General features: G+C 33.4%; 1 protein-coding gene across 1 annotated transcript in view; it reads right to left on the reverse strand.

The window, feature by feature from the left end:
* Positions 1–2,692: 2,692 nt before the first annotated feature.
* Positions 2,693–22,565, reverse strand: part of LOC149910973 (glutamate receptor 1-like) — a 147,556-nt gene continuing 127,683 nt past the window's right edge. The window contains exons 8-19 of the mRNA XM_090101549.1: positions 20,717–20,920; positions 15,470–15,577; positions 14,273–14,480; positions 13,352–13,446; positions 10,861–11,022; positions 10,340–10,468; positions 9,901–9,989; positions 9,405–9,555; positions 9,117–9,208; positions 8,878–8,974; positions 8,177–8,437; positions 2,693–5,178 (exon numbers count right to left, since the gene is read on the reverse strand). Coding sequence (XP_089957675.1) covers positions 5,110–5,178; positions 8,177–8,437; positions 8,878–8,974; positions 9,117–9,208; positions 9,405–9,555; positions 9,901–9,989; positions 10,340–10,468; positions 10,861–11,022; positions 13,352–13,446; positions 14,273–14,480; positions 15,470–15,577; positions 20,717–20,920 — 1,665 coding nt within the window. The 3' untranslated portion in view covers positions 2,693–5,109. The remainder of the gene's footprint in view (positions 5,179–8,176; positions 8,438–8,877; positions 8,975–9,116; positions 9,209–9,404; positions 9,556–9,900; positions 9,990–10,339; positions 10,469–10,860; positions 11,023–13,351; positions 13,447–14,272; positions 14,481–15,469; positions 15,578–20,716; positions 20,921–22,565) is intronic.

Raw genomic sequence — 22,565 nt, forward strand, 5'->3', positions numbered from 1 at the left:
TGTTTTGCTCTATTACTTTAAAAATGTGTAGAGTGGTTTAGTAGTACTAGTAGTAGTATAATGGCACTAGAGGCCAGTGTTAATTTGTTTTGATAACTAGCCAGTACGATTGATAATCGGGCAGGTGCTTAGAAAGTAAATGTTTTCTCAGTTATTTTGTAAAAAATAATAAAGTTACATTAAGATGTAGTCTCCACCAGGGGTAGTGGTGTTAATGATCAGGTAGATAGTGACGAGTACCTACGCTGAAAAGGTGTGCTCATGGCAGTCATCATTCATCATCGTCATCGATATAGTCCACTACTGGACATGGAAGTCATCATCATCGTCATCGTCAACATCATCTGCCTTTCGTAGTAACAGCTGAACATGGAAGTCGTCATCGTCATCATCATCAACATCATCAGCCTTTGGTTGTTCACTGCTAGACATAGCAGTAGAGTCTAGCAAACATCGATATTGTCAAAGATACGTTAGGTGACGTATGACTGGCAAATTGGCAATGGACTTCACTATAAACCGTGTTACAAAAGCTAGATAGCTGAAGGAGCTATTATTTGTTAAAGGAGACTTTGGGGTTAATGTCTGTAAGTAATTGATAATGAAGTCGATCAAGTTGTGATAAAAGTACCTAAAGCTAAATAATGGAAATTTAATATTGGTGATAATCTTCTTTTCGAAATTGAGGAAATAAATCAGAGCAAGCTTGACTTGAAGTTGAAGGGTACGCTTAAAATTGTTGAGGTGTAGTTATTAGTACCACTTTAAATCATTAAATCCCAAAACCCTCATAACATAGTCAGGAAAATATCCGACCATGAGGTTATTAGTAGTAGCTAGTAGTATTGGTAGTTAAAATGACGTAAGAGCTTTGTGTAAAAGGGGAGACGTTAAATGTTTTATCTGGATTTTGTAATGCATTGTAGTGACGTTTGTTGAGTGGGAGTAGATGCAGTTGCCATTTGTCTCTTGTCTTGTTCTTCGTTACGTTGGTGCGTTAACGAGTAATGTCGTTGTAGCGACGGGTTATCCTTGCTTTCGTTGGTGCAAAAGCAAGATGAGTCGTTGTAGCGACGACATTTAGAGTTGTCCTTGTTTACGTTGGTGCGTTTACGAGAGGAGTCGTTGAAGCGACGATATTTTGAGATATCCTTGTTTTCGTTGTTGCGAAGCGAGATAAGTCGTTGTAGCGACGTTATTAAGTGTTAGCCTCATTTCGTTGGTGCGAAATTGTGGTGTGTCGTTGTAGCGACGATGTTCCGTGCTTTATTTATTTCGTTGGTGCGAAATTGCGGTGAGTCATTGTATTAACATTATTCAGTGTTGTGTTCGTTTCGTTGGTGCGAAATCGACATGAGTCGTTGGTGCGACGTTATTCAGAGCTATATTACGTTTCGTAGGTGCGAAATCGAGGAGAGCTGTTGGTGCGGCGCTGATTGATGAATAATGATTATTGTTTGTTTTAGTGACGACCTAAAATGGTTGACGAGAATCAGTATGGCCGAGCAGGATACTGTGAGTATGTAGTCTTTGCAGAGACCTCACACGAGGACGTGTGATCGTCAGAGATGGCCGTGTCGGAGATCCCCCCCCCCTGATATTACCGAACGCAAGCGCATGACTCACGAAGTGCACTTGGACATGGCCGTGGTAGCGGACGGGCATTCTAGTGTTGGAGCTCGTGCCGAGCGGACTTGTCTGTTCGAGTCTATATCAGTCTCTATATTAGTTTGAGTTTAGATTCGCTATACAAAGTATTCATTTCAGTTCATTAGTGATTATCAGTGTTAGATTCCGTTTATGTCTTTTGAGTTTTGATGCTCGAAGTTACCCAAGACGCCCAATGTAGAGGATATAACCAACCCACATAGTCTTAGAATCCAGCCGCCGCCGATATATATATATGTCTTAATTACAATTACGTATTGATATCTAAAACAGTAATAGGTACTTACTACTATTACTGAAAATCATTGCTTCACAACAGTACATGCTGAGCAGCGACCCTTTTTATCACCACACTCATTAGGAATAAGTACTATTTTTGGTTTTATGTTTTATTTTATTCTTTTGTCTTGTTTGTATTTTTTTTCTTTACAAATGCACACCAAAGATTTGACAAATAAAGTTAAAGATTTCGGAAACCGTAGGTAATTATTTTTTTTATAAACAAATATAAAAATTCAGAATAAAAGTGTGCTACGATAAAATTTTAAATCTATCCTTATGTTTGTAAACAAGTCAATGTTTTTACAACTGTATAAATACAGCAATACAGGTGCGCATTTGAATTATTACCAATGTTTTATTTATTTACTAAATAACTTTCTATCTCTATTTAAATGGATTACACTGTTTGGAATTCTGATATTATTGGCTGAGATTAAATGATATTATTGGTGTTTTATGATGGATGATATCTTCGAAACAAATTGCTTCTACTTAGTAACCATTTAGTTGACTGACTAAGACTATATTCTATTTCTACCAAACATAATAAACCATGTACAAGTATTTCAATTTATAAAGCTTCAAAGAAACACAATATACGAGTAACATTGAGTCAATAATACTCGATCGATTGTGAGTTAAAAATGGATGCTTTCGTTTGTTTTGGGTAAGGAAATCAAAATAAAACACGTATTGGGTTTTATACCTTTATTGAATATATCAACACTTATAATTTCCACAATTGGATACATGTACCTTAATTCTATTTGCGTTAAACACATAAAAGATCTCTGAAGTAGTAACAAAATGATATAGATGAAAAATATAAAACAGAGTAAGATGTATAGGGATGTAAACGATTATGTAAGTCAGTCAAAATAAATATATTATTATAACTAATTGAAACAAATTAAATATATTTTAATGGAAAAGTACGATCAGGTTTCAGGTGTACATTGAAAATATTCCTATTCATAGAAAAAAATAGTCAAAATATGTAGGTATCAATATTTTCAGAACCACAATAGTATTAGACAGGTTAGAAGGTCGTGCCGTCAATGACACGAGACATATCATATATTAATTTGTATCGAAAATGAATTTAGTTCTGGAATATTTTCATCCCAATTTGGCATCACCGACCGTATTTTTCCACCCAATTAAGTCATAAATGTGTAGATATTAAAGTTAACGTACAAAGATATGTGACAATAAATTAGGCGTAATGGGGCTTGTATTTAGACCTGAATGAAAGAGCTCTGTATATTTTCTCGTTAGGCCCGGTCCAGACCCTTCCACAATTATGACTTATCCTTTGACGCAACCTCCAACACCAATTTTCGAAAAATGTAATCAAATTACACACTTCCCACACAGGCTTACCTCCCAGGGTGAGGATTTATAAATTTCAAATATAAATTAACGTTTTAAACTTTAAAACTATGACTGTGTCCAAAAACCATAACCTAAAGAATGCAAATTGAGATCAATACCAAATTAGGTTTAAATTTCCTCCCCTGGTTTTTAAATTCAGCCTTTTACAGATGGACGGACATTACCGTACATCCATTTTAAATTTATTAGTAACAATCCTCTCTTATTTCATACCATTTCTAACTTATCAATTATTTGGCACTTTCCACAATTTTATGATCTTCGCCGTTTAAAATTACACGTTAAGTTTGGCACGAAACCAGCTGTTCTGCTGCAATCATTGTTCAATCATCAAATATTTAATGTTCTGTAAATTGCATCGACAATAAAATAAATCCTATTAAACATTTATTCCGGACGGAAGCTCGCCGAAAACAAATTAAATAATTATAGCCTCAACGTTCATCAAGTGTTCTTATATTCATGATATGATCTGTTCAATTATATGCCTTTGGCATTACATTATATCTTATCGTAGAAAATTTTTAATTTCATAAAGGCTCGTGTGAACATTATCTATATTTTTAAACAAAACCGCCGTTACAATACAGTTTTAAGAGCCCTTTATTACAAAATAAAGTGATCTTCACAGAATACTTAAATGTATTAAGAAATTATATAAAAAATATATGAATCACTTAAGGACAGGTGTTTAAAAATAAACATACAAGAGTTCTTAAACAGGAAAACATACTTACTAACATCGAGATTGGATTATGTATGAATTGATTTATTAATAATAATCATTGTTTTATTACTACCTAACCTAATAATCATAAGAGGAGAATAATTAATAATACTACAAATCTCAGTAAGTAGTAGGTATAAAATAGCTTACAATATTTTAGGATAAAAAAATATGTCCAAAAGTGTTTCAGCAAAATAAACTATTTACCGAAATGAGATCAATAGAAAGTTGAAACAATGTAACATAACTGTGCCGCATTTGGAGATTTATCATTAAAATAAAATAATAGATTGACCTTACCGACTACAATTTACTAACTATGGGAGAGTAACGCGTACAATAAATATTACGTTACCATATCTAATTGAAGGATATTACTAAACATTTATCTTAAGAGACCCTGATACTCATCTACTCGATGAGATCCGATTTAAAGAGAGAGGACACCTAATGTGGTTATAGAACTGTATTATATCAGTTTATCATGGTACCATTGAGCGATATCTAGTCGTTTCATTGATTCCACTGAAGATAGTTACAATAATGTAAGAGAACTCTACAGTTATCCTCAATATGCAAGCTCCTTAAATGTTCAGCAAATTAAATTATACCAAAATATAAAACTAACACTCTTCGTAAACAAAACCCTAACTTAAGCACGCCTTGAATGTGCATAACGTATAATATAAATCCGTTTTATCCAGTCAGTAACTAAATAACAGTTCGATTTGGTAAAAGCTTTAATCTTTTGGAAACAGCAACCAAATGCAAGTTGAGGTATAAAAAGCTGACTCATGTCCAGTCCGCGCGGAACTATCGTTTTGGCATCGACTGCTCTTTTTTTTTCGGGTACGTCGACGAGCGTCGTTGTACGGTTAGCAATGTATAGTCAATGCTTTGTTGAGCAGCGAGCAAAATGTTGTTCCGCGGCGGCTTTAAGCATTGGTCGCCTCTTACAGCTGGTACAACTCGATGGAGTCGGACAGACGGCGACGCTGGGACGCTCGACGCGCACGGCCGGCATCCCGTGGTGAACATCAGACTTGCCTGAACGTGCCGTGCATGACCGTCTCCTCTTGGGCGGGCTGGTGGGTCGGGGAGCCGTACTGTGGAATAAATACAATGTTATTGTTGGGAGCAGAGATAAACTGCACTGCATGAATTTATTTTGTCATGGAGAGTAAGCGTCTAGACTCTTACATAAACGAAAAAGTTATTAAGGTGGTAAAATTTTCTTGCTAATTTAAGCAGGATAGTGGTGATGATTATAATATTATCCGTTTCAGGATATTTTTTAAAATAAATATATCCAAAAAAACACTTCTGTTCTATGGACTCTGTCTATTTCAAAAGCATAATATAGAAATAAAATTTATTCTTGTACAATTATAACATTTTAATGTAATGCGTATCGCTTCAACACAGGACTACAATTTCATTGCCAAAGTACACAACTCACAAGTGCTGTCTCTGTACTGGCCACAATAGGTCTTTATATACTAATGGCTGACAGGTTTTGATTAGGCTCGGTCTGAACTCAGGCGTCTCAGCCAGGAGTTAAGCGGATTGGAGCAATTACGAACAATCGGAAGTGGGGTGTTTGTGTCAAATTAGACCTGAATTAGACGGTTGGATATCGGGCACCATATCTGTAATTAATGACACTTCAACATTAGCTGAATACGGGGTGTTAGTACAGGAGTATATATAGTTATCTTGAATCGATATCACGCTGAACAATTCATTAAATTGATGTTGCATGAACTAGTAACTCCTTTTCTCGAGTTTGCAAAGAAAAATAAGCCATTAATACAACCAGTAAGGTTTGACTTCCCTATTGTATTGTTAGCGTTGAGAAAGAAAGCAAGAAATCCGGAGTTTCTTGGTTCCTTGTATGTAAGTATCAGATTTATTGTTTAAATTAAAATCTTGAAAATTAAAAGCCATTACGAACTACATAATATGACATATTTGCCAAAAAGAGATTCAGAAAGTTAAAACTTATATTTTCTTGCTACAAAATAATTATGTAATTATTAAATTGAACTCAAAATATTTTATAACATAATATTGTGATTGATATAATATGATGCATATTAAATGTTCATAGTAACATCTTGATCAATTTGGAATATTTTTTTCTCTTCTCCATAACTTCCTGCATTTTATTCTATTCGTGAGACCAATCATTTTCATAGACGGATTTAAAAGTTTTCTTTAAATTAATTTATAGATAAAACCAAGTCAAACTGTAAAACACAGACAATCAATTCAGTTTCCGTTTTAATAGATAAGTTTGAAGTAGCATAAACGGAACATCTCCGGATATTAGCTATAGAACTGCAGATATTAATAATTGAGATCCTGTGTGCCTATTTAAATCAATTTTATGTTGTTGGAAAAGTATGTAAAGTTATATGGACTTCAAGCACAACTATTTTTCCTCATATCTATGCGTATCAATGTTATTTTGTTTACAAAGGAAGGAAGTAAATAAATCTGAATAAGTCAATTTGCGAGTTATTTGAAGTTTCGTTTTTGTCTTGTTTTTTGTGTTGTTGTCTTAAAAGATAGATTTTAAGAAGCACTTAAAGTATTATGCTTGTTCATTTAAATTTGAGTATGTTCCTCATAAGTAACAAAGGTTTCAAACATGATTTTCTTCAAATTTCTCTACAAGCTATTATTTATTAATAATTTTAACAAGTTTGATTTAATTTCTGTAAACATAGTAATTTTGTATGAGACATTCCTTGCATAATAGTAATATTTTGTTCTCTATGTATTTTTTTCATAATAAAGAAAGGTACAACTTGAAAACCTTTTCTGAAGACGTTGGTTGAGTAACAAAACTAATTTTATTATCTTTGATCTCGGACCCCACTTTGGTGTAATATGCCAAAATACAATAAGAAATGAAAGCGATAATTGAGTTTAACGGTCTTATAAGAAGCGGTGAGGGATAAGTAATTTATGATACGCATGTTGTTTATCCTCTTTATAGGAACGAACGCAGTTTTGACCTACTGCGTCAAGAGGAGTGATGTGTTTTTTAAGCTATTGCATAGCTTCTTTCGCGGGCCTTGAGCGCGGGGACCGAATCCAGAAATTCCGTAACGAAAAACCTCACGCTCCCCACGGGGATGGGCAGAGGTGTGGCTTGAAGGCATAGCATGCAATAGCTTTACCGCGGCAGTCCCCGAGTGCCACACGTCTTTTTTTAGTTAAGTTACAAACTATACTACAAAAATATAACAGTGGTAAGGAATTTTAGATATCAGATTAGATAAATGGATGTGTTAATTGTTACAGAGAAAATGGGTTTGAAAAATTATGAAAAAGTAATGGCGAATATTTTTTTTCATGCAAGGATGTGGAAATTTGATGTTGAATATATACATGTAAGGTAGGTGATCGTCCGACTAAAACTGTTAATTTTTCGTTTATTTTAATTACTCCACCCCTACTCATACTCCGTAAAGGAAAATACCTGACACCTTATTATATTCAGGGCATTTTAAAATATTACAACCGGAGATTTAAATTTGCTTCAATCTTTACCTTTTGTTAGCTGTGTTGATATAGAGTTCAAAAAGTTCGTCTAAAACAAGCCGGTAAGAAACTCAGTAATAACTGTTTTAAACAACTTTTATAAAATATCGGTAAAATTATAATATGATTTTCCGATGTTCTGCAAATTTTGTGGAGGTGAAAATCGATGTTGATGTCTTATTTTTAGACAAGATAAGCTGCTTTGGTCACGAATTTTCCTGTTAATTTTTTGATGTTATGCATTCCTAAAATAGATTTGGAAATAATTGGTACTTGAAAAGCTTTTCATATGTTGGCCTTTCTATAGATCATTATGTCAAAATCTTTTCCTCATATAATTGCTGCCTTTATAAAGAATCTGATGAAATCTGACATATCAAACATATTATGTGAATATCAGGATCAATAATTAATAAAATATTAATTGTGAAGTAAAATTACAATGGTAATTATGTTTTCACCCTTAGTTCTTACAGCATCTATGTAGAACAAAATCATCTGCCGCTATAGAATATGAATGAAAACATAAAATGAAACCAAAAAATAACTTACTGTATAGTTAACAGCATTCCAGTCAATCGGTTCCCGCTCGCGAAGCGTCCTGTGTGGTGTGGACTTAATAGTCCTCATGGTTGGGCTACTCGGAGTACGGATTGGTGTCCCAGGGGGGGAGATGTCTGGGGGAGCCTCGCGAGCACATTTGCGATGCACAAGATACTCGATGAACGACGTGACCAGACCGAGGCCTAAGCCAGCTAGCAGAATGTAGAAGAGACCAGCTATCTGACTCAGGGTTAACTCCTTGCCGTGGTTCTGAAAATAAAAGTGGTTGAGTGATGCTGGATTGATCGATTTGATTGGTTTTTTGGGGAGTGATGTTATGAAGGCTTCATAGGTTAATTTTTAACGTCAACATCGTTTTGGAGTAAAACGGTGGATATGAAGGACATTGATGGGACTGACATATCCAGAATAAGACTGACTCACTTAAAATTTGTAGGAAAAATGTATTCAGCAAAATAATATCTACACTCTCAGTTCAATTTAGAAACTAAATCAAAAATTATTTACTCTAAACTTCTGATATTTCGTAAAAGATAAATAAAACTACTGGACTACAAAATAATATCATTTAAAAGTTATCGTCAATTCGTAGGAACGGATGAGGGTGAGGAGCTAAGTCCGACTATCATCTTCATACAATGTAATGAAAAGGGGAAAATAGTGATCATAAATACCAAAACATTTCTAACCTTTCCGTTGCACGTCAGGGGTATAAACCATTTGCGAATTAGGCGGTACAATTCACCCTCATTCCTAAGAGTCTGAAGCGCCATGTTCACACCATCCCTAAAACGACACGTAACGCTAAAGTAATAAAGATGAAATTCGAAAGCACAGCACAGCGCAAATTGCAATCGCGTCGCGCAAAGACCTTATAATATCAATTCGCAATGACATATTTATTTACGTTCTATTGGAAATAACTGACCGTAACGGAGATCCTTTCGGGAAGGCGACCGCAAAATCTTGGAGCCCAGACTCCATTACCGAGATCAGCATTTCGCATGGTTTGGTGTTTTCCTGAATGAGAAACGTAAAATTAGTATGGATTTGGGTTTTGTGTGCGATCATTCACCTTGAAGATTGGAGATTGAGATGTATTGAACTTTAAATATTGGCATGTTATCATATATATCCGTTTATATCCTTGTAACATAGAAATCAATTATTTTCTTTCCAGTATTCATCAAAGTTGTGATAATTTTTAAATACTTACAATAGGGCATTTCGTGACTCTGTGAACTGGGTTTAAAGGAGGTTGTAGCTGAGCGAGGGTCAGATGAGTTGCCAAATTAGCCGTGTATATAACAATGATGAACAACGTCACAAACCACCAGACACCACTTATGATCCTTCCAGATAAGGATCTAAAAGGGCAATTGATAATTTAGTTTTAGTTTATTGTTTGAATAAAACGTTTCTGAATAAGAGAATTCTTTTAAATAGGTATCGATAGAAATTGATAAAAAACGCAATCTTTAAAATAAGAATATGGAAAATAGAAATTAAAAATAATACCTCTCAGGCAGATTATACAAAAGAATGAATCCAGCGTGTCCAATTAGAGGACTTATATTTTCAATACGTAAAAGAGCGATAATGAGTTCGTCTGATACTTTAAAATGTTTAGGAATTTGTCTGCGTTTATTGACAATGATGTTTTACAAAGTATTTTTTTAAAAGAATCAAGTATTCATATGAATATATCTAACCTCGGAGTGTAACCGCTCGATTGTTGCATGAACGAGCCCACAGCAAACCAAAGGGCATTCCATAATGTAAACGTATTCTCAAACGTAGCCTGCAAAGATATTTGTATAGTAAATATGATAAAAATGAAATTTTGTGTAATACCTGACGAGATTTCTTAGACAAAGAGTCTTGATTAAATAAAACCCATTGTTCTCCAGACCCAAAGACTAAAAGAAATTTTGTGTCAGAAAAAAAATACAACGACTTTTGTAAACAACTGTTATCTTGTAATTAAATGTGATGTTAATTTAAATGCTTACCCATTTGCTATTACTAAATTTAGATTCGACTAGTTATTCATTACCAATATTCCCTTTAATGGGTCCTCCGTTTCCACAATTCACGTTCCTCTGATTAATATTGTATATTAGTCTTAAATAGATGTTACTGATAACTCACCTGCGGTTTGTTCCGAACATTTCTGGAACGTCTATTTGTCTTCAAATGCAGCTGATATTCGTCTGGCGAGTATTTAGAGACGAGATACAAGCAGAAGCTAACAGCCAGGAGGCTTCCTAACACGGCTAGCTGTAAGTTCAATAATTCTGTCAATTCTGGTTGTTCTATATTGGTTCAATAATTATTGGCGTGTTAACGTTTGTAGCGGTTCCAGTTTGTTAATTAATTTGATAGTGACTTAGCTTTTCTTAGCGCTATCAAGATGTTTTTGTTTTTAACTAATTAGTACGTGGGAGTAGTATTTTCGTTTATTTTTATTATTTTGTCGAGACAAATTGACAACATTTGAAAAAATTGAGCGGGGTCAATTATTTTTGGAAACCTTCACTTTTATTCACTATACTTACACGTTTCTTAATATATCATCATTTAATTAGAAATCAAAGTTTTAAAACCATAGGTACTTTTTGCCAATTACAAAAATAACATTTTTCGCTACAAATAAGTTCGCAAATACGCACCCATACTTCCTTAGACAGCGGTAGGAGGAAGGTAAATATAGTGTCGGTCGGGGAAGGCACATCCTGCGGCACCGTGTCGAACGACAGGAAGGTCTTACTGAAATCCACCGCCTCTTCTCTGTCGACCGTTACCGTGAGCGATGATATGGACAAATCCGCTTCCTATAATAAACAGTTATTTTATTTCCGCGAAGGGATTTCTTGCGTAGCATTCCGTTTTGAAGTATTATGTCGTTGTGATGCGTGTTTGTGTGTGCGTGTACCATTCATTGTTCTTTTTTGAAGTATGGGATCATTTTGATATGTGTGTGTGTTTATTGCAAATAATCTACGAAAGGATTTGTTCAGTTGTAATATTTAGATATGTGTGAATATTCACACACTTGCAACTACTAAACAAAAACTACGAATAACCACGTGTAACCACCGTGGATATCTAAATATTACAACTGAACAAATCCTTTCGTAGATTATTTGCAATAAATGCCTAAAACCTATGCGTGTTTTTTCGTGAATTGCACATATATTATACTTTTTGTTCAGTGGTTAGATTGGTTAATGGTCAATATATATTTTAGAGCTATCTACCTAAATTTTCTGCTGATTTACAAATCGGTTTTGGTACAGAGGCAATTACCATAAATTGACGCTTTAACTTCAATTTTATAACAAATTAATATAAGTGCTTTATGAATAAAACGTCAAAGAATATTATGTATTTTTTGGGGAATTCTAGAAGAACATTATAAGTGTCTCTAGCTTTTTCTTTAGCGTTTGAATTGTGTGTCAAAGTCGAGCCTAGGTATTTTTAGGCTTCGTTCAAATGTTCAAGCTTGAATGGTACTTCAGAGCCTAAAACAATAGGATCATTCTATCAACCCACTACAATAATATTAGAATTTGTGCAAAATATTATTCTGGTATAATTTTCGTATGAATAGTTCAATACTTTGTTTGTATTATTTCAATAAATACTAAAACAAATATACCACAAAACTAAATACGTGGAAAATTTGTGTCATTTAATAAATATACATAGCAGGCCAAATAATTTTCATCAAGGGAAGTTTGGTTTAAATAAAAGTATCATATCACAGGTGACTAATTATGCTTTAATTAAAATGTTCATTAAAATACTTCAAACATCATCAACATCATTATGTTAATCAAAACTTACATGTATGTTTATATTAATTTATTATTATGCCTTTGAGAACTGGATTTGTGAATTTCGTATTAAGTATAACAAATTAAAAAATACTTTCATAAAACAGAATATTTCGTAACTAGTACAAAGACGACAACTACCATTTCAACGATACTAAAAAATATCTGCCTTAAAACCATCTAATCTTCCCATTAAAAACTTCAATACGAAAGTACGATTTTACTAACACTTCTCTAATCAATATTATAAAGCTGAAGAGTTTGTTTGTTTGAACGCGCTAATCTCGGGAACTACTGGTCCGATTTGTAAAATTCTTTCGGTGTTAGATAGCTCATTAATCGAGGAAGGCCATTATAGGCTACTAGCTTACCGCCCGCGGCTTCGCCCGCTTTGTCTAAAACCTAATAAATTATATACTAAAACCTGCCTCTTGAATCACTCTATCTATTAAAAAAAACCGCATCAAAATCCGTTGCGTTGTTTCAAAGATTTAAGCGTACAAAGGGACATAGGGACATAGGGACAGAGAAAGCGACTTTGTTTTATACTATGTAGTGATAGATCATCACGCTACGACCAACAGGAGTGGAGCCACGGGGGTGAAACCACGCGGAGCAGATAGTGTATTATAATACCGAAGCTGATTGAAAATCTGGTAAAATCCCGTATACTATCCCTACAACGTATCATAAGTTATGAATGCGTGCTAGGGAAGCGGCTCTAGAGATTTACTCCAACAACAGCTAGATACACTCATTTTCGGAATATTATATTGCACTTTAGATATTTACAGCGAATATCGAAAATCAGCTTGTCTAAGGTTCAAGTTGTTGGGCATCTGCATCGTGCTCGGGGGGATTTGGGAAATTGTTAATTATTACTGGCTTGTGTTTGATTTCTGAGACGTTTCAGTGCTGTTAGTACTCTAGACGTAGTACCTACAAGATACGTATTAAATAGCCTTCAATAATTGCAAGTCAGTAGCTAGGTTTTTAGACTTCTTGTTCATAAAGAGATGTTACTATGTTATTTCATACTTATTTATAATTTAGAAATTTAGGGATATCCTTCTTGTGTTATCGATTTAAATAAAACATGAGTTTTAAATACCTATTGGATACTATGTTATGTAATTTAAAAAAAAAGATAGGTATATATTTTGAGTGTAGTTTCCACACAATCGCCGTAAGAGAACGTCTACTTTTAAATCATAAGCGTCTCTAATAATAATTATTGAGGACCGGTCGTTTCAAAAATGTCCCTATAAAAACTATTTATGTATTATCACATAAGATTATAATTATATAAAGCATTAGTACTTACCTTGCGAACCAATTCTCCAATGATTCCGTCCCAGCCTCCCGGAGCGTCGGGGTTCTCTTGCCCGTACTTTCCATCCTTGACTAATCTCATTTCATCTATAAAATATTAATGTTTATTGTATAAGCTTAATATGAGATAAAACTATTACCTACTACATAAAAAAAAACTAATGTAGTAACATTTTTGTCTTATAAATTACTAGAGGTCCGCCCCGGCTTCGCCCGTAAATAAAAGCAGCCGGCTCGCAATAAAAGGTAGCCTATGTCCTTTCTCGGGTATCAAAATATCTCCATACCAAATTTCATGCAAATTGGTTCAGTAGTTTAGGCGTGATTGAGTAACAGACAGACAGACAGAGTTACTTTCGCATTTATAATATTAGTATGGATAATATAGTACTTGAAGAATATTCATCTAGTATCTATAAGACTTGTATTGGGCACTATGAAAATATTAAAAACGTTGTATTTTAAAGGATTTAAGAAAATCTCAAAGAAAGTGTATTTAACATTAGCAATACCTACTCCTGATAGTTTAGAATGTATATTATACATTCTCCTTAAGTGCATCCAACTAAATGCTAACTATTGTAGTGAATTAACTGCATGACTATTACTTAAATAATAAAACTTTCATATAAACTCCACATAACTTTATTTTAATATAAAGTTATTATATTTGTTCTAGTTTATTAGGTTTTTCTTTCTTAATATTATCTAAAAATTGATAATTATGTAACTACACGTTAAATGTTCACATAATATTGATTGAATCTTCGGTCTACATAAAAATCTATCTATATCTTCTTCTAATATTATGTGCCTAACACTAACGTATGTATGATCTGATTCAAAATGTAAACCTTAATTATATCCATCAACATTCAAATTTGATTTCAAACACCAACTGAATAAAACTCACATTTCAACTCAAGTTTTTCCATGATCAATTTAGCGAGGTCCACACAAAAGCCTTTGTACTTTGTCTTGGAGGTATAGTCTATGACTGGTATGACATACGGATCTTCGTCTATCGTTGTTATAATGTACGTCTTATTGTTCTGGTATGAAGGCATCCAACGCAGCGGGTTGAGTGTGGAGAGCCCTTTATCGTCGTACCAGGTGCCGACCTGATATGCAGACGATAATAATGAAAGACGTTTTGTCATGCATCAGTGTATACTGTATAGACGACAATACATAGAATCTTGTAGCGCTCTGAATTTTGAAAGTAACTTGAATATGATGTGAATGCATTGTGAATGTTATGTGAATCGTGTTCGTAATACTCGTAGTAATGTATTGAAATGTATTAAATAACGAATTTAATAGGTATCCAATTTATATCGTCATTTTTCAATAGTAAAATTGCTGCTTTTAACAAACTTAGGTAGTATCTTTTACTATCAGACATTATTCTATAAGTGTCTATCTTTGAACCACAAAATGACTAAGATTAAAGATCTGTAACTATAGTATTGTAAAAAAAGGAAATCCATCCATATAAGCCTTTCACAATCAAATCAAAATGTACGCTGAATTCAGATTGATGTATGGAAAATGGACGAATACATCGGTACTTTTGCGTACAAAAACTTTTGTCCCAATATGCGTCCGTTAATGGCGTGAATCTGATATTCAGTTTCCAATGAAATATACATTGCTTGTGGTGTTAGAAATTCTGGCTCGGTAATTGTACACTAGCTTACATAAGGATTAATGTATGATAAGAAGAAAGATGTGTATAAATACTGTCTAAATAAAAGAAGGTTGTTATTTGATTGTATCCTGTTTGGACGGTATTAAATCTTATATCTAATCATTAAATCATCATCATCATCTTTAATTTGTTGAGAATATTTCCGATGTGTCGATTAAAAAATAGTGGTTTTGTCATCTATTCATTAAAGCCCCAGATTATATTATTTGAAATAAAAGAATGTTTCAACTAAAGTATCGTAGCATCTGCTACGTAGGTTGTAGATATAAACTTATCAAAAATATAGGTATGATTAGATTAGTTGCAGACTTGTAAACATGAATTATTAGGTGTTGTTAATATGTCCAAATTGTGAATATAGAAGTACCTAATATGTTAAATAAATACGCAAATACGTACCGTCTCCAGCTTCGACCCGGTGGTCATTTGAACCACGCGCAGTGTAAAGTTGCGTCGACGTCCATCCTCGTCGAACTTGATGAAGCCGGTAAGACCATCTATCTCCGTCTGAAGCAAACAACGACCACTCTTGGCTTACAATTTATTAGGATCTTTCCTCTCAAGAGTCCTCGCAAACAGATGCTATAGAAGGAGTTTAAACGTATTGGATTATAGACAACCGCCTATATCTACGCTTATACACTTATTATGGGTACTTCGTTTTGTTTTGTTCTTACCAGGTAAACATACACCTTATTCAATATTTGATTATATTTAAAGTGCGCATTGAAAAATGTAAAACACAAATATAGAATAATCACATAAAGTAATGCTTAACTAAAATATTTGAAAGCATCAAGAGCATAACATGTATTCTTCTCTTTATCGCTTAAATTTTATTTATTCTCCCTAGAAAGGCGTTACATTTAAAGTGTTTGTGTAATTGTCCTGAAGAATTTCACCTCCAAAAGAAAGCTGAGGGTTTTAATGAAATTCGAGTTACATTACGTTCCACCTTCCTTCCTTTTGACGTTTGAAGCACAGACTAAAGCAATTTCTTGTTTCCTTGAGCGAAATATGTATAAGACCGTAGCAACTTATGGTTTAAGAATCTTCACTGCACAAAGGGACACTTTGTACTTCACACCTCAAATGTTATATAATATCTTTTTAAAATTTCACGTTGCGTTACCACATTTTATTTTTATCAAATTGCTGTGGAATTACAAAGGACTTTCAAGCGTACTTACTTCTTCTGTGTTCTGCTTTTGACTAAGACATTTACTATTTCAAGTGTTTTTACCTTTCTTTGTATTTTATATACTAAAACTGAGTTTGTTGATAACGTCGAATACATTCGTAAACTATAACGAATCGTATTACAAAGTCATCATATACTTACAAAATTTTCACGAACATAATGTAACTCCAACTCTATATACAAAAGAATACACATTACGTAATTTTTCACACACGTAAAAGTACGTTATCTCACAAATACTTTCAAGACATCGTCGAAGCGACGTCTCTTTCAGCACTCAGTAATATGTAATGGAAAATTTAGCTATTGATTTTTTGAGACATAACAAGCCTCGTACATAGTATAAAGAGAGAAGTAGGCGAACTCCCGGGGTTTAGGAGCACAAGGTTCTCTAAACTCACGAGGCGCATGGTTGTCACTTGTCACATTGATATTTTTAATAATTGTATAAACAAACACCGAGCGCTCACAGCAATCTCCCGGCCCGTACGAGACCGGTCCATGAGTAGGAACCGAGCGGCGTTGTGTGCGTGCACATACATGAATGGGGGGCGTAGCCAAGCGCTCCGCGTACCTACATACAAACGGCGCGATGTACCTTTTTCGAACATAACTTACTTTTCTCTTTATACTAGGCCTCGTACGAAGTGCGTACGTATCGACAATTCGCTTACTCCTAACGTAATTTTTCACATCGACGTCACATCTCGTTTCAGAGGCGTAATGAAGCATTCGCTCGAGCTCATTCAATATTATGAATTGGCGTCATTCATTCGCATAAGCAATGGTGAAATTCGAAATTATCTGTGAGAAATGTTCACAAAAATTTCTTTTGGAACTAACCGTAACTGCTAAACGTAGACGGCGTTTGGATAATTGTTCAGTTTATACGGTGATAACACCTGCACCGTACACATTAACATAAGTTAATGTTATTGTATTTGATGAATATTCAATATTATATTGATAGTAAACAAATTATACCTAAAGTTAATTTTTGGGTAACAACCACGACATATGCCACAAAAAATTATAACAGATAGGTAATATTATAATATAAATATTAAGTAGGTACCTAAACCTTAACATTAACACGTGAAGCGTTTATATCTGCTTTCTATGAGAACATGTTAAATCATAAAATGCACAGAAAGAAATTATTGTATTCTCGCGAAAGAATTGCTCCTCAAGCGTCAAATTGAAAATCTAGTTTGAAACTAGATGCGGTTGTGTAAGAAAACAAGACCTAGAATCAAGGTAAAATAAATTCCCGGCAAAGGGTAGCAGCGGTTTTAAAGTTTTTCCGACCGCGGATGCATTCATTCCTCCGCCGAAAGTAGGGCAGAAGTCATGCTGGTTGGTATTATGCGACACTACTGGATTATTACTAAGACTTGCTTTATCTATACTAATATTATAAAGCTGAAGAGTTTGTTTGTTTCAACGCCCTAATCTCAGAAACTACTGGCCCGATTTGAAAAATTATTTCGGTGTTAGTTACCTATTTATCGAGGAAGGGTATATAATAGGGTAAAAGTGGGATAGATGCCGCACGGGGATAGATGCCTCATTTTCAAAAAACCTCACTTCCCAGAGTCGTGACTACGAATTAATGATTTAAATAGGAGCTCCTATCACCCCGCACCTCGGGTACGCATGAGCTGTTGTTTGGTGAAGACGTGTTTCGCTAGTGCGTGTTATAATATACGCGGTGAACTTCACGAACACGTTAAAATTTAAAAAGGTTGATATTTGCCTTTGCATAACTTTATAAGTATTAATAAATTTCACTATATTTCTTATTATGTCTATACACTGGTTCATTAAGTACAAATCTAAGTGAAAATAGTGGCTCTTTTGTTTTTATTTAATAAAAAAAATACTGGGGCAGCTATCCTTATCAAAAAGGATAGTTGCCCCTTTTTTTTCGAGGGATAGATGCCCTTAGGGGCCTCTAAGGGCATCTATCCCTCAATACATATGTACATGTTATTATCGATAATCACAAGTACTGTTTATATTTTTACCTGATTGCGTCAGAGGTTTTCTCTACATTAACCGATTTTACTCGTTTAATTTGCTTTTTTTGTTATGTATACTTACTTATTAATGATCTGTCCTTATACTGATTGTAGGAGAACCACGCCACGAAAATACAAAAGAAAAGAAGGAGTGCGAGCGCAAGTATATTCTTGGACAACAGAACAACTATGTTAATATGACATTTGCTGGTTTATCATATTAATTTTATTAGATTTCGCGTTTATAGAGTATGTAAGGCATCTATCCCACTCTGCAGGCATCAATCCTCCTTAGTATTTTCATGGTGGGGCAACTATCCAACTAGGTAGGCATCTATCCTCAAAAAAGGTGTTCTACAAAAATATTTATTACACATTATCTATAAATGATAGGATAAAAAATATATATAGTAATTCAAAACAGATAATTAACCTAGCTATATTCATACAAAGTGTTCGTATAAGATTCATGTATTTAAAATTATGAGGCTATTTCAAAAAGTAGGGCATCTATCCCACTTTTACCCTAGCTATCACGCTAAGACCAACAGGAGTGGAGCACTGTGGGTAAAACTGCAGGGCACAGCTAGTGTGGAATAAACGGGGTGTTGATAAACGTAGTTGGGAAAGCGTCCATGTTAATTTAGCGTCGAATTTACCAATAAATAATTGTTATCGCGAACTTTGAGTTACAAAAATAATCGGAACATTGTTTATGTAGCCTGATGTTTGGTAGTATAATTTATACAATAATACAGGCAAAATTATATTTTATTGCGAAATAATATTGTTGCTTTTATTATAGTATATTCTAACTTGGTTTAGTAAGATTTTTTTAAATATCATTCATTATTTTGGTTTGCTAGAATTCTCCAAAAAGTTTTTTTTGTTGGTTCTTGCCTAAAAATTATCGCTTCGGTTATAAGAAGGTTCAGGTGTGATTTCCGCGTGCAAATGCAAATTTTAATTTTTGGAAAGTGAATACCGCAGAACGATTTTAATAATCCACTTCAATGTGAGGTCCATTTTACCCTACAAAGTTCTGGAAACGGCATACTTTTGTGATATTATGTTTCCTATGGGTCGAATTTCTTAGGAAGAAGATAAGCATTGTGTGTCCTCTAAGACTGATTCATTAATCTCCCAATGGATGACCCAGAACCACTTGCTTGTAAACTACAACTAATTACTTCGCATGCGGTCATATATAGTTATGTTTTAGTTATAGGTACAATATGTATTATGCATTTGTTTACAGAACTAAATTAGGACCTTTAAACCTTTAAAAATTTTAATAATTATAAAAAAGACAATGAAAATTAAATTAGGACCTTTATACATTTAAAAAATTTCTTTAGTTTACATATTAAAAAGCAAAGATTTTAACTAATTTTGTTGGATTAGGTATGTCTAATGGCTATAATATATTTTATAGCCTGTTTTTATTATATGTATAATAATTATACATAATTGTTTAGCTCTGGTTAATCAAGACAAGTTAACCAACTAATTATATTCATTTAATTAAAATGAATAAGTTTTGACCTAAATGACTGAAAGCACGATACTGTTAAGTATTTTATAGTTCAAACTTACATATAAAACTAACGGGTTATACTGAAAAAGGCCTATTTTTCACTGAAAAATTGTTTAGGTTGCATATAGGTAATTTATTTTATTATTTTTTGAAAACGAAAACGTTCCGATTTTAACATTTCTAATTTATTTATTTATTTATTTGCATGTATTATAATGATGTTTAGTTAATATATTTTCTTCAGATACGTCTAAGATTTTTATATGCATAGAACGAAAGATTAATACGAAAAAGAGACATACGTTTAGCAGTCTTATAATATCAAAAATATACAGGTAAAATCTTGACAAGAACCCTAATAGTACTCTAGTTAAAGTGTAATCTATGAGAGCAAATATCTATTAATAATAGATACCCAAACGCAACAATAGTTGCATATATTATCGATTTTATAGGGAAATGGGACATAAATGAGATTGCCATTATTATGATGAAGGCTTATGGATTTTCGCCACCCAAATTGTGCTATAAGCGGTAGATAAACAATTATGCTGACACTGCTCCGGATTCCGGGAGCTAGAACACAGTTTTAATACTTTAAAACCTCATAAAATATAATAAAGCACTCAACCTATTTTATATACCTACAAATTATAACGAACTTTTCAGATAGTCATTATAATTTGGCTGTGAATTTTGATTTTATCCTGTATATTTGTTATTTTATTCCTAGATAAATATTTCTAAATAGAGCATTAAAACAAACACTTTAAAAAAAATGACACACACAAACATGTGAACTTATCAACACAACACTTCTTGTAAAATCATCAAAATTTTACAAGAAGTGTAGCTTCGCTTATCATAAGATTGTTCAAAAGACCTACCTTCCGTATCATCTTAGCCAGTCTCTCTCCATACTCGAAGGGTGTGATGCCTTTCTCTTCTATATTGCAGTCAGAAACCTTGGTGCTGTTGGGTGGGACGCTTCTGCGAGCTGCAGCACGAAGGAACTCTGGTTTCTTACGGAGGAGGCGCAGTATCGCCTCGATGACTAGGTTGACAGAGTCAAACATCATCGCGGCTTGTGCCTGTATAAATGAATAGATAGTGATAAACATGTATCAAATAAATCCTATTATGAAAATCGGTTATTTTGGCAATAGAGTAACAGATAGTAAGTCGTCTACCCCAGAGCCCTAAGCGCTGTTTTTCAGAATTCTTCCATCATTAAAAAGTTTACATAGGTATATCATCTAACAAGAACAAATTTAAGGGTTCCTTTTACAATATATCATTACAATCAAATTGTAAAGCTAATCAGTGATTTGTATTTCTGGATATTTTTTCAATGAAATTAAAGCCTATTGACTAGCCATGTTTTGAATTTGGGTTAACATAATATTATACCCGACTTCTTTTTATAAAAATAAATATAAGTCTAATTCACATTTATTGTGTAACGAGGCTAACAAAAGCCTGATAAGCAAACTAATTACCAATATACATCATTACTTCGTATTCAAAAAGATTTATTTTGATACTATCAAGAAAAAAGTTAAATGACACCAATCTAAGTTCTTTTCCCCCATTAAACTCATAATTTAGACCACATTTAACATTACGCTAAGGATAGAACAATGAATTCATTGCTTGCTTTAATACTAATGCAATTTGAAACTTGGAGTATCTTTGTTCTAAAAGCTTGGCATTATTTGGCATCGTCCAAGCGATTTTCCTTTAGAATGAATGCGGTGTTTAATAATCCAAAGTGTGATATTGGCAGATGAAAATAACGTTACTTTTCGAATGTATTCTCTGAATAAAACAATTTAGTAAACGGCTAATGTGATTAAAATCTTGAAATATTATGCTTAATCGTATTGAGAACAATTTTCAACTAGGCATATAATAATATTTTCTTTGTGATAAGAAGACAAAGTTTTTATTATCATTTTAATGAATGTTTGTCAGGTTGTACCTACGTACGGGAAACCCAGTTTAGATGTTTTTAAAATTGCTGCTTTTTAAAAAAAAATGCAGAATGATAATTGGTGTAAAAGTAGGTATGTATGAGATTTGAAGAATAAAGGACTTACATATTATAATATAGTAATAGAGGAAACGTTTTTGTGACAGTCATCTTGGACAAGGATTTACGAACTCTATAATTACGATAGTTCTCTTCGATAAACGATTATGTAGTTTATTCGATTAAGGGCCGATTTTTCAATGCTTGGATAAAACTTATTCGTCGAATAATGTATAAAACTACCATTTTAAAAACGTATCTATTCTAATTGCCCGTATTTGACAGTTTACGTGATATTTTAATATTATCGTGTAATACTTTATTGGACGGATAAGCTTTATCCAAGCATTGAAAAATCGGCCCTAAGTTCTTACAAATATAAATGCTGACATTTTGTTTGTCAAAATTTATATCCAACTTCTAATGAAATTTAATTCTATCAATTACGATCAATGAATTCACATGCCTAGACATTTAATTAATTAGATTATTCAAGCAACTATAATAATTAAACTAATACAGACTTTGTGAATATTTTAACAGAAATTGTTTTCTATTACAACTTCCAAAGTAATAGAGTTAAGACGTTTTGAAACACGACCGTCTAACGTACTTTGAATGCATAATTAGAATTTAATGATTATTTTGGTGAACTCGAATTAATAATAATTGATATTGGTATCACGTATGTGACTGCACACAAT

The sequence above is a fragment of the Colias eurytheme genome, chromosome 1 (assembly GCF_061535395.1).
Source record: "Colias eurytheme isolate Ceu_HAF_F1 chromosome 1, ilColEury1 Martin Lab GWU primary, whole genome shotgun sequence".
NCBI lineage: Eukaryota > Metazoa > Arthropoda > Insecta > Lepidoptera > Pieridae > Colias > Colias eurytheme.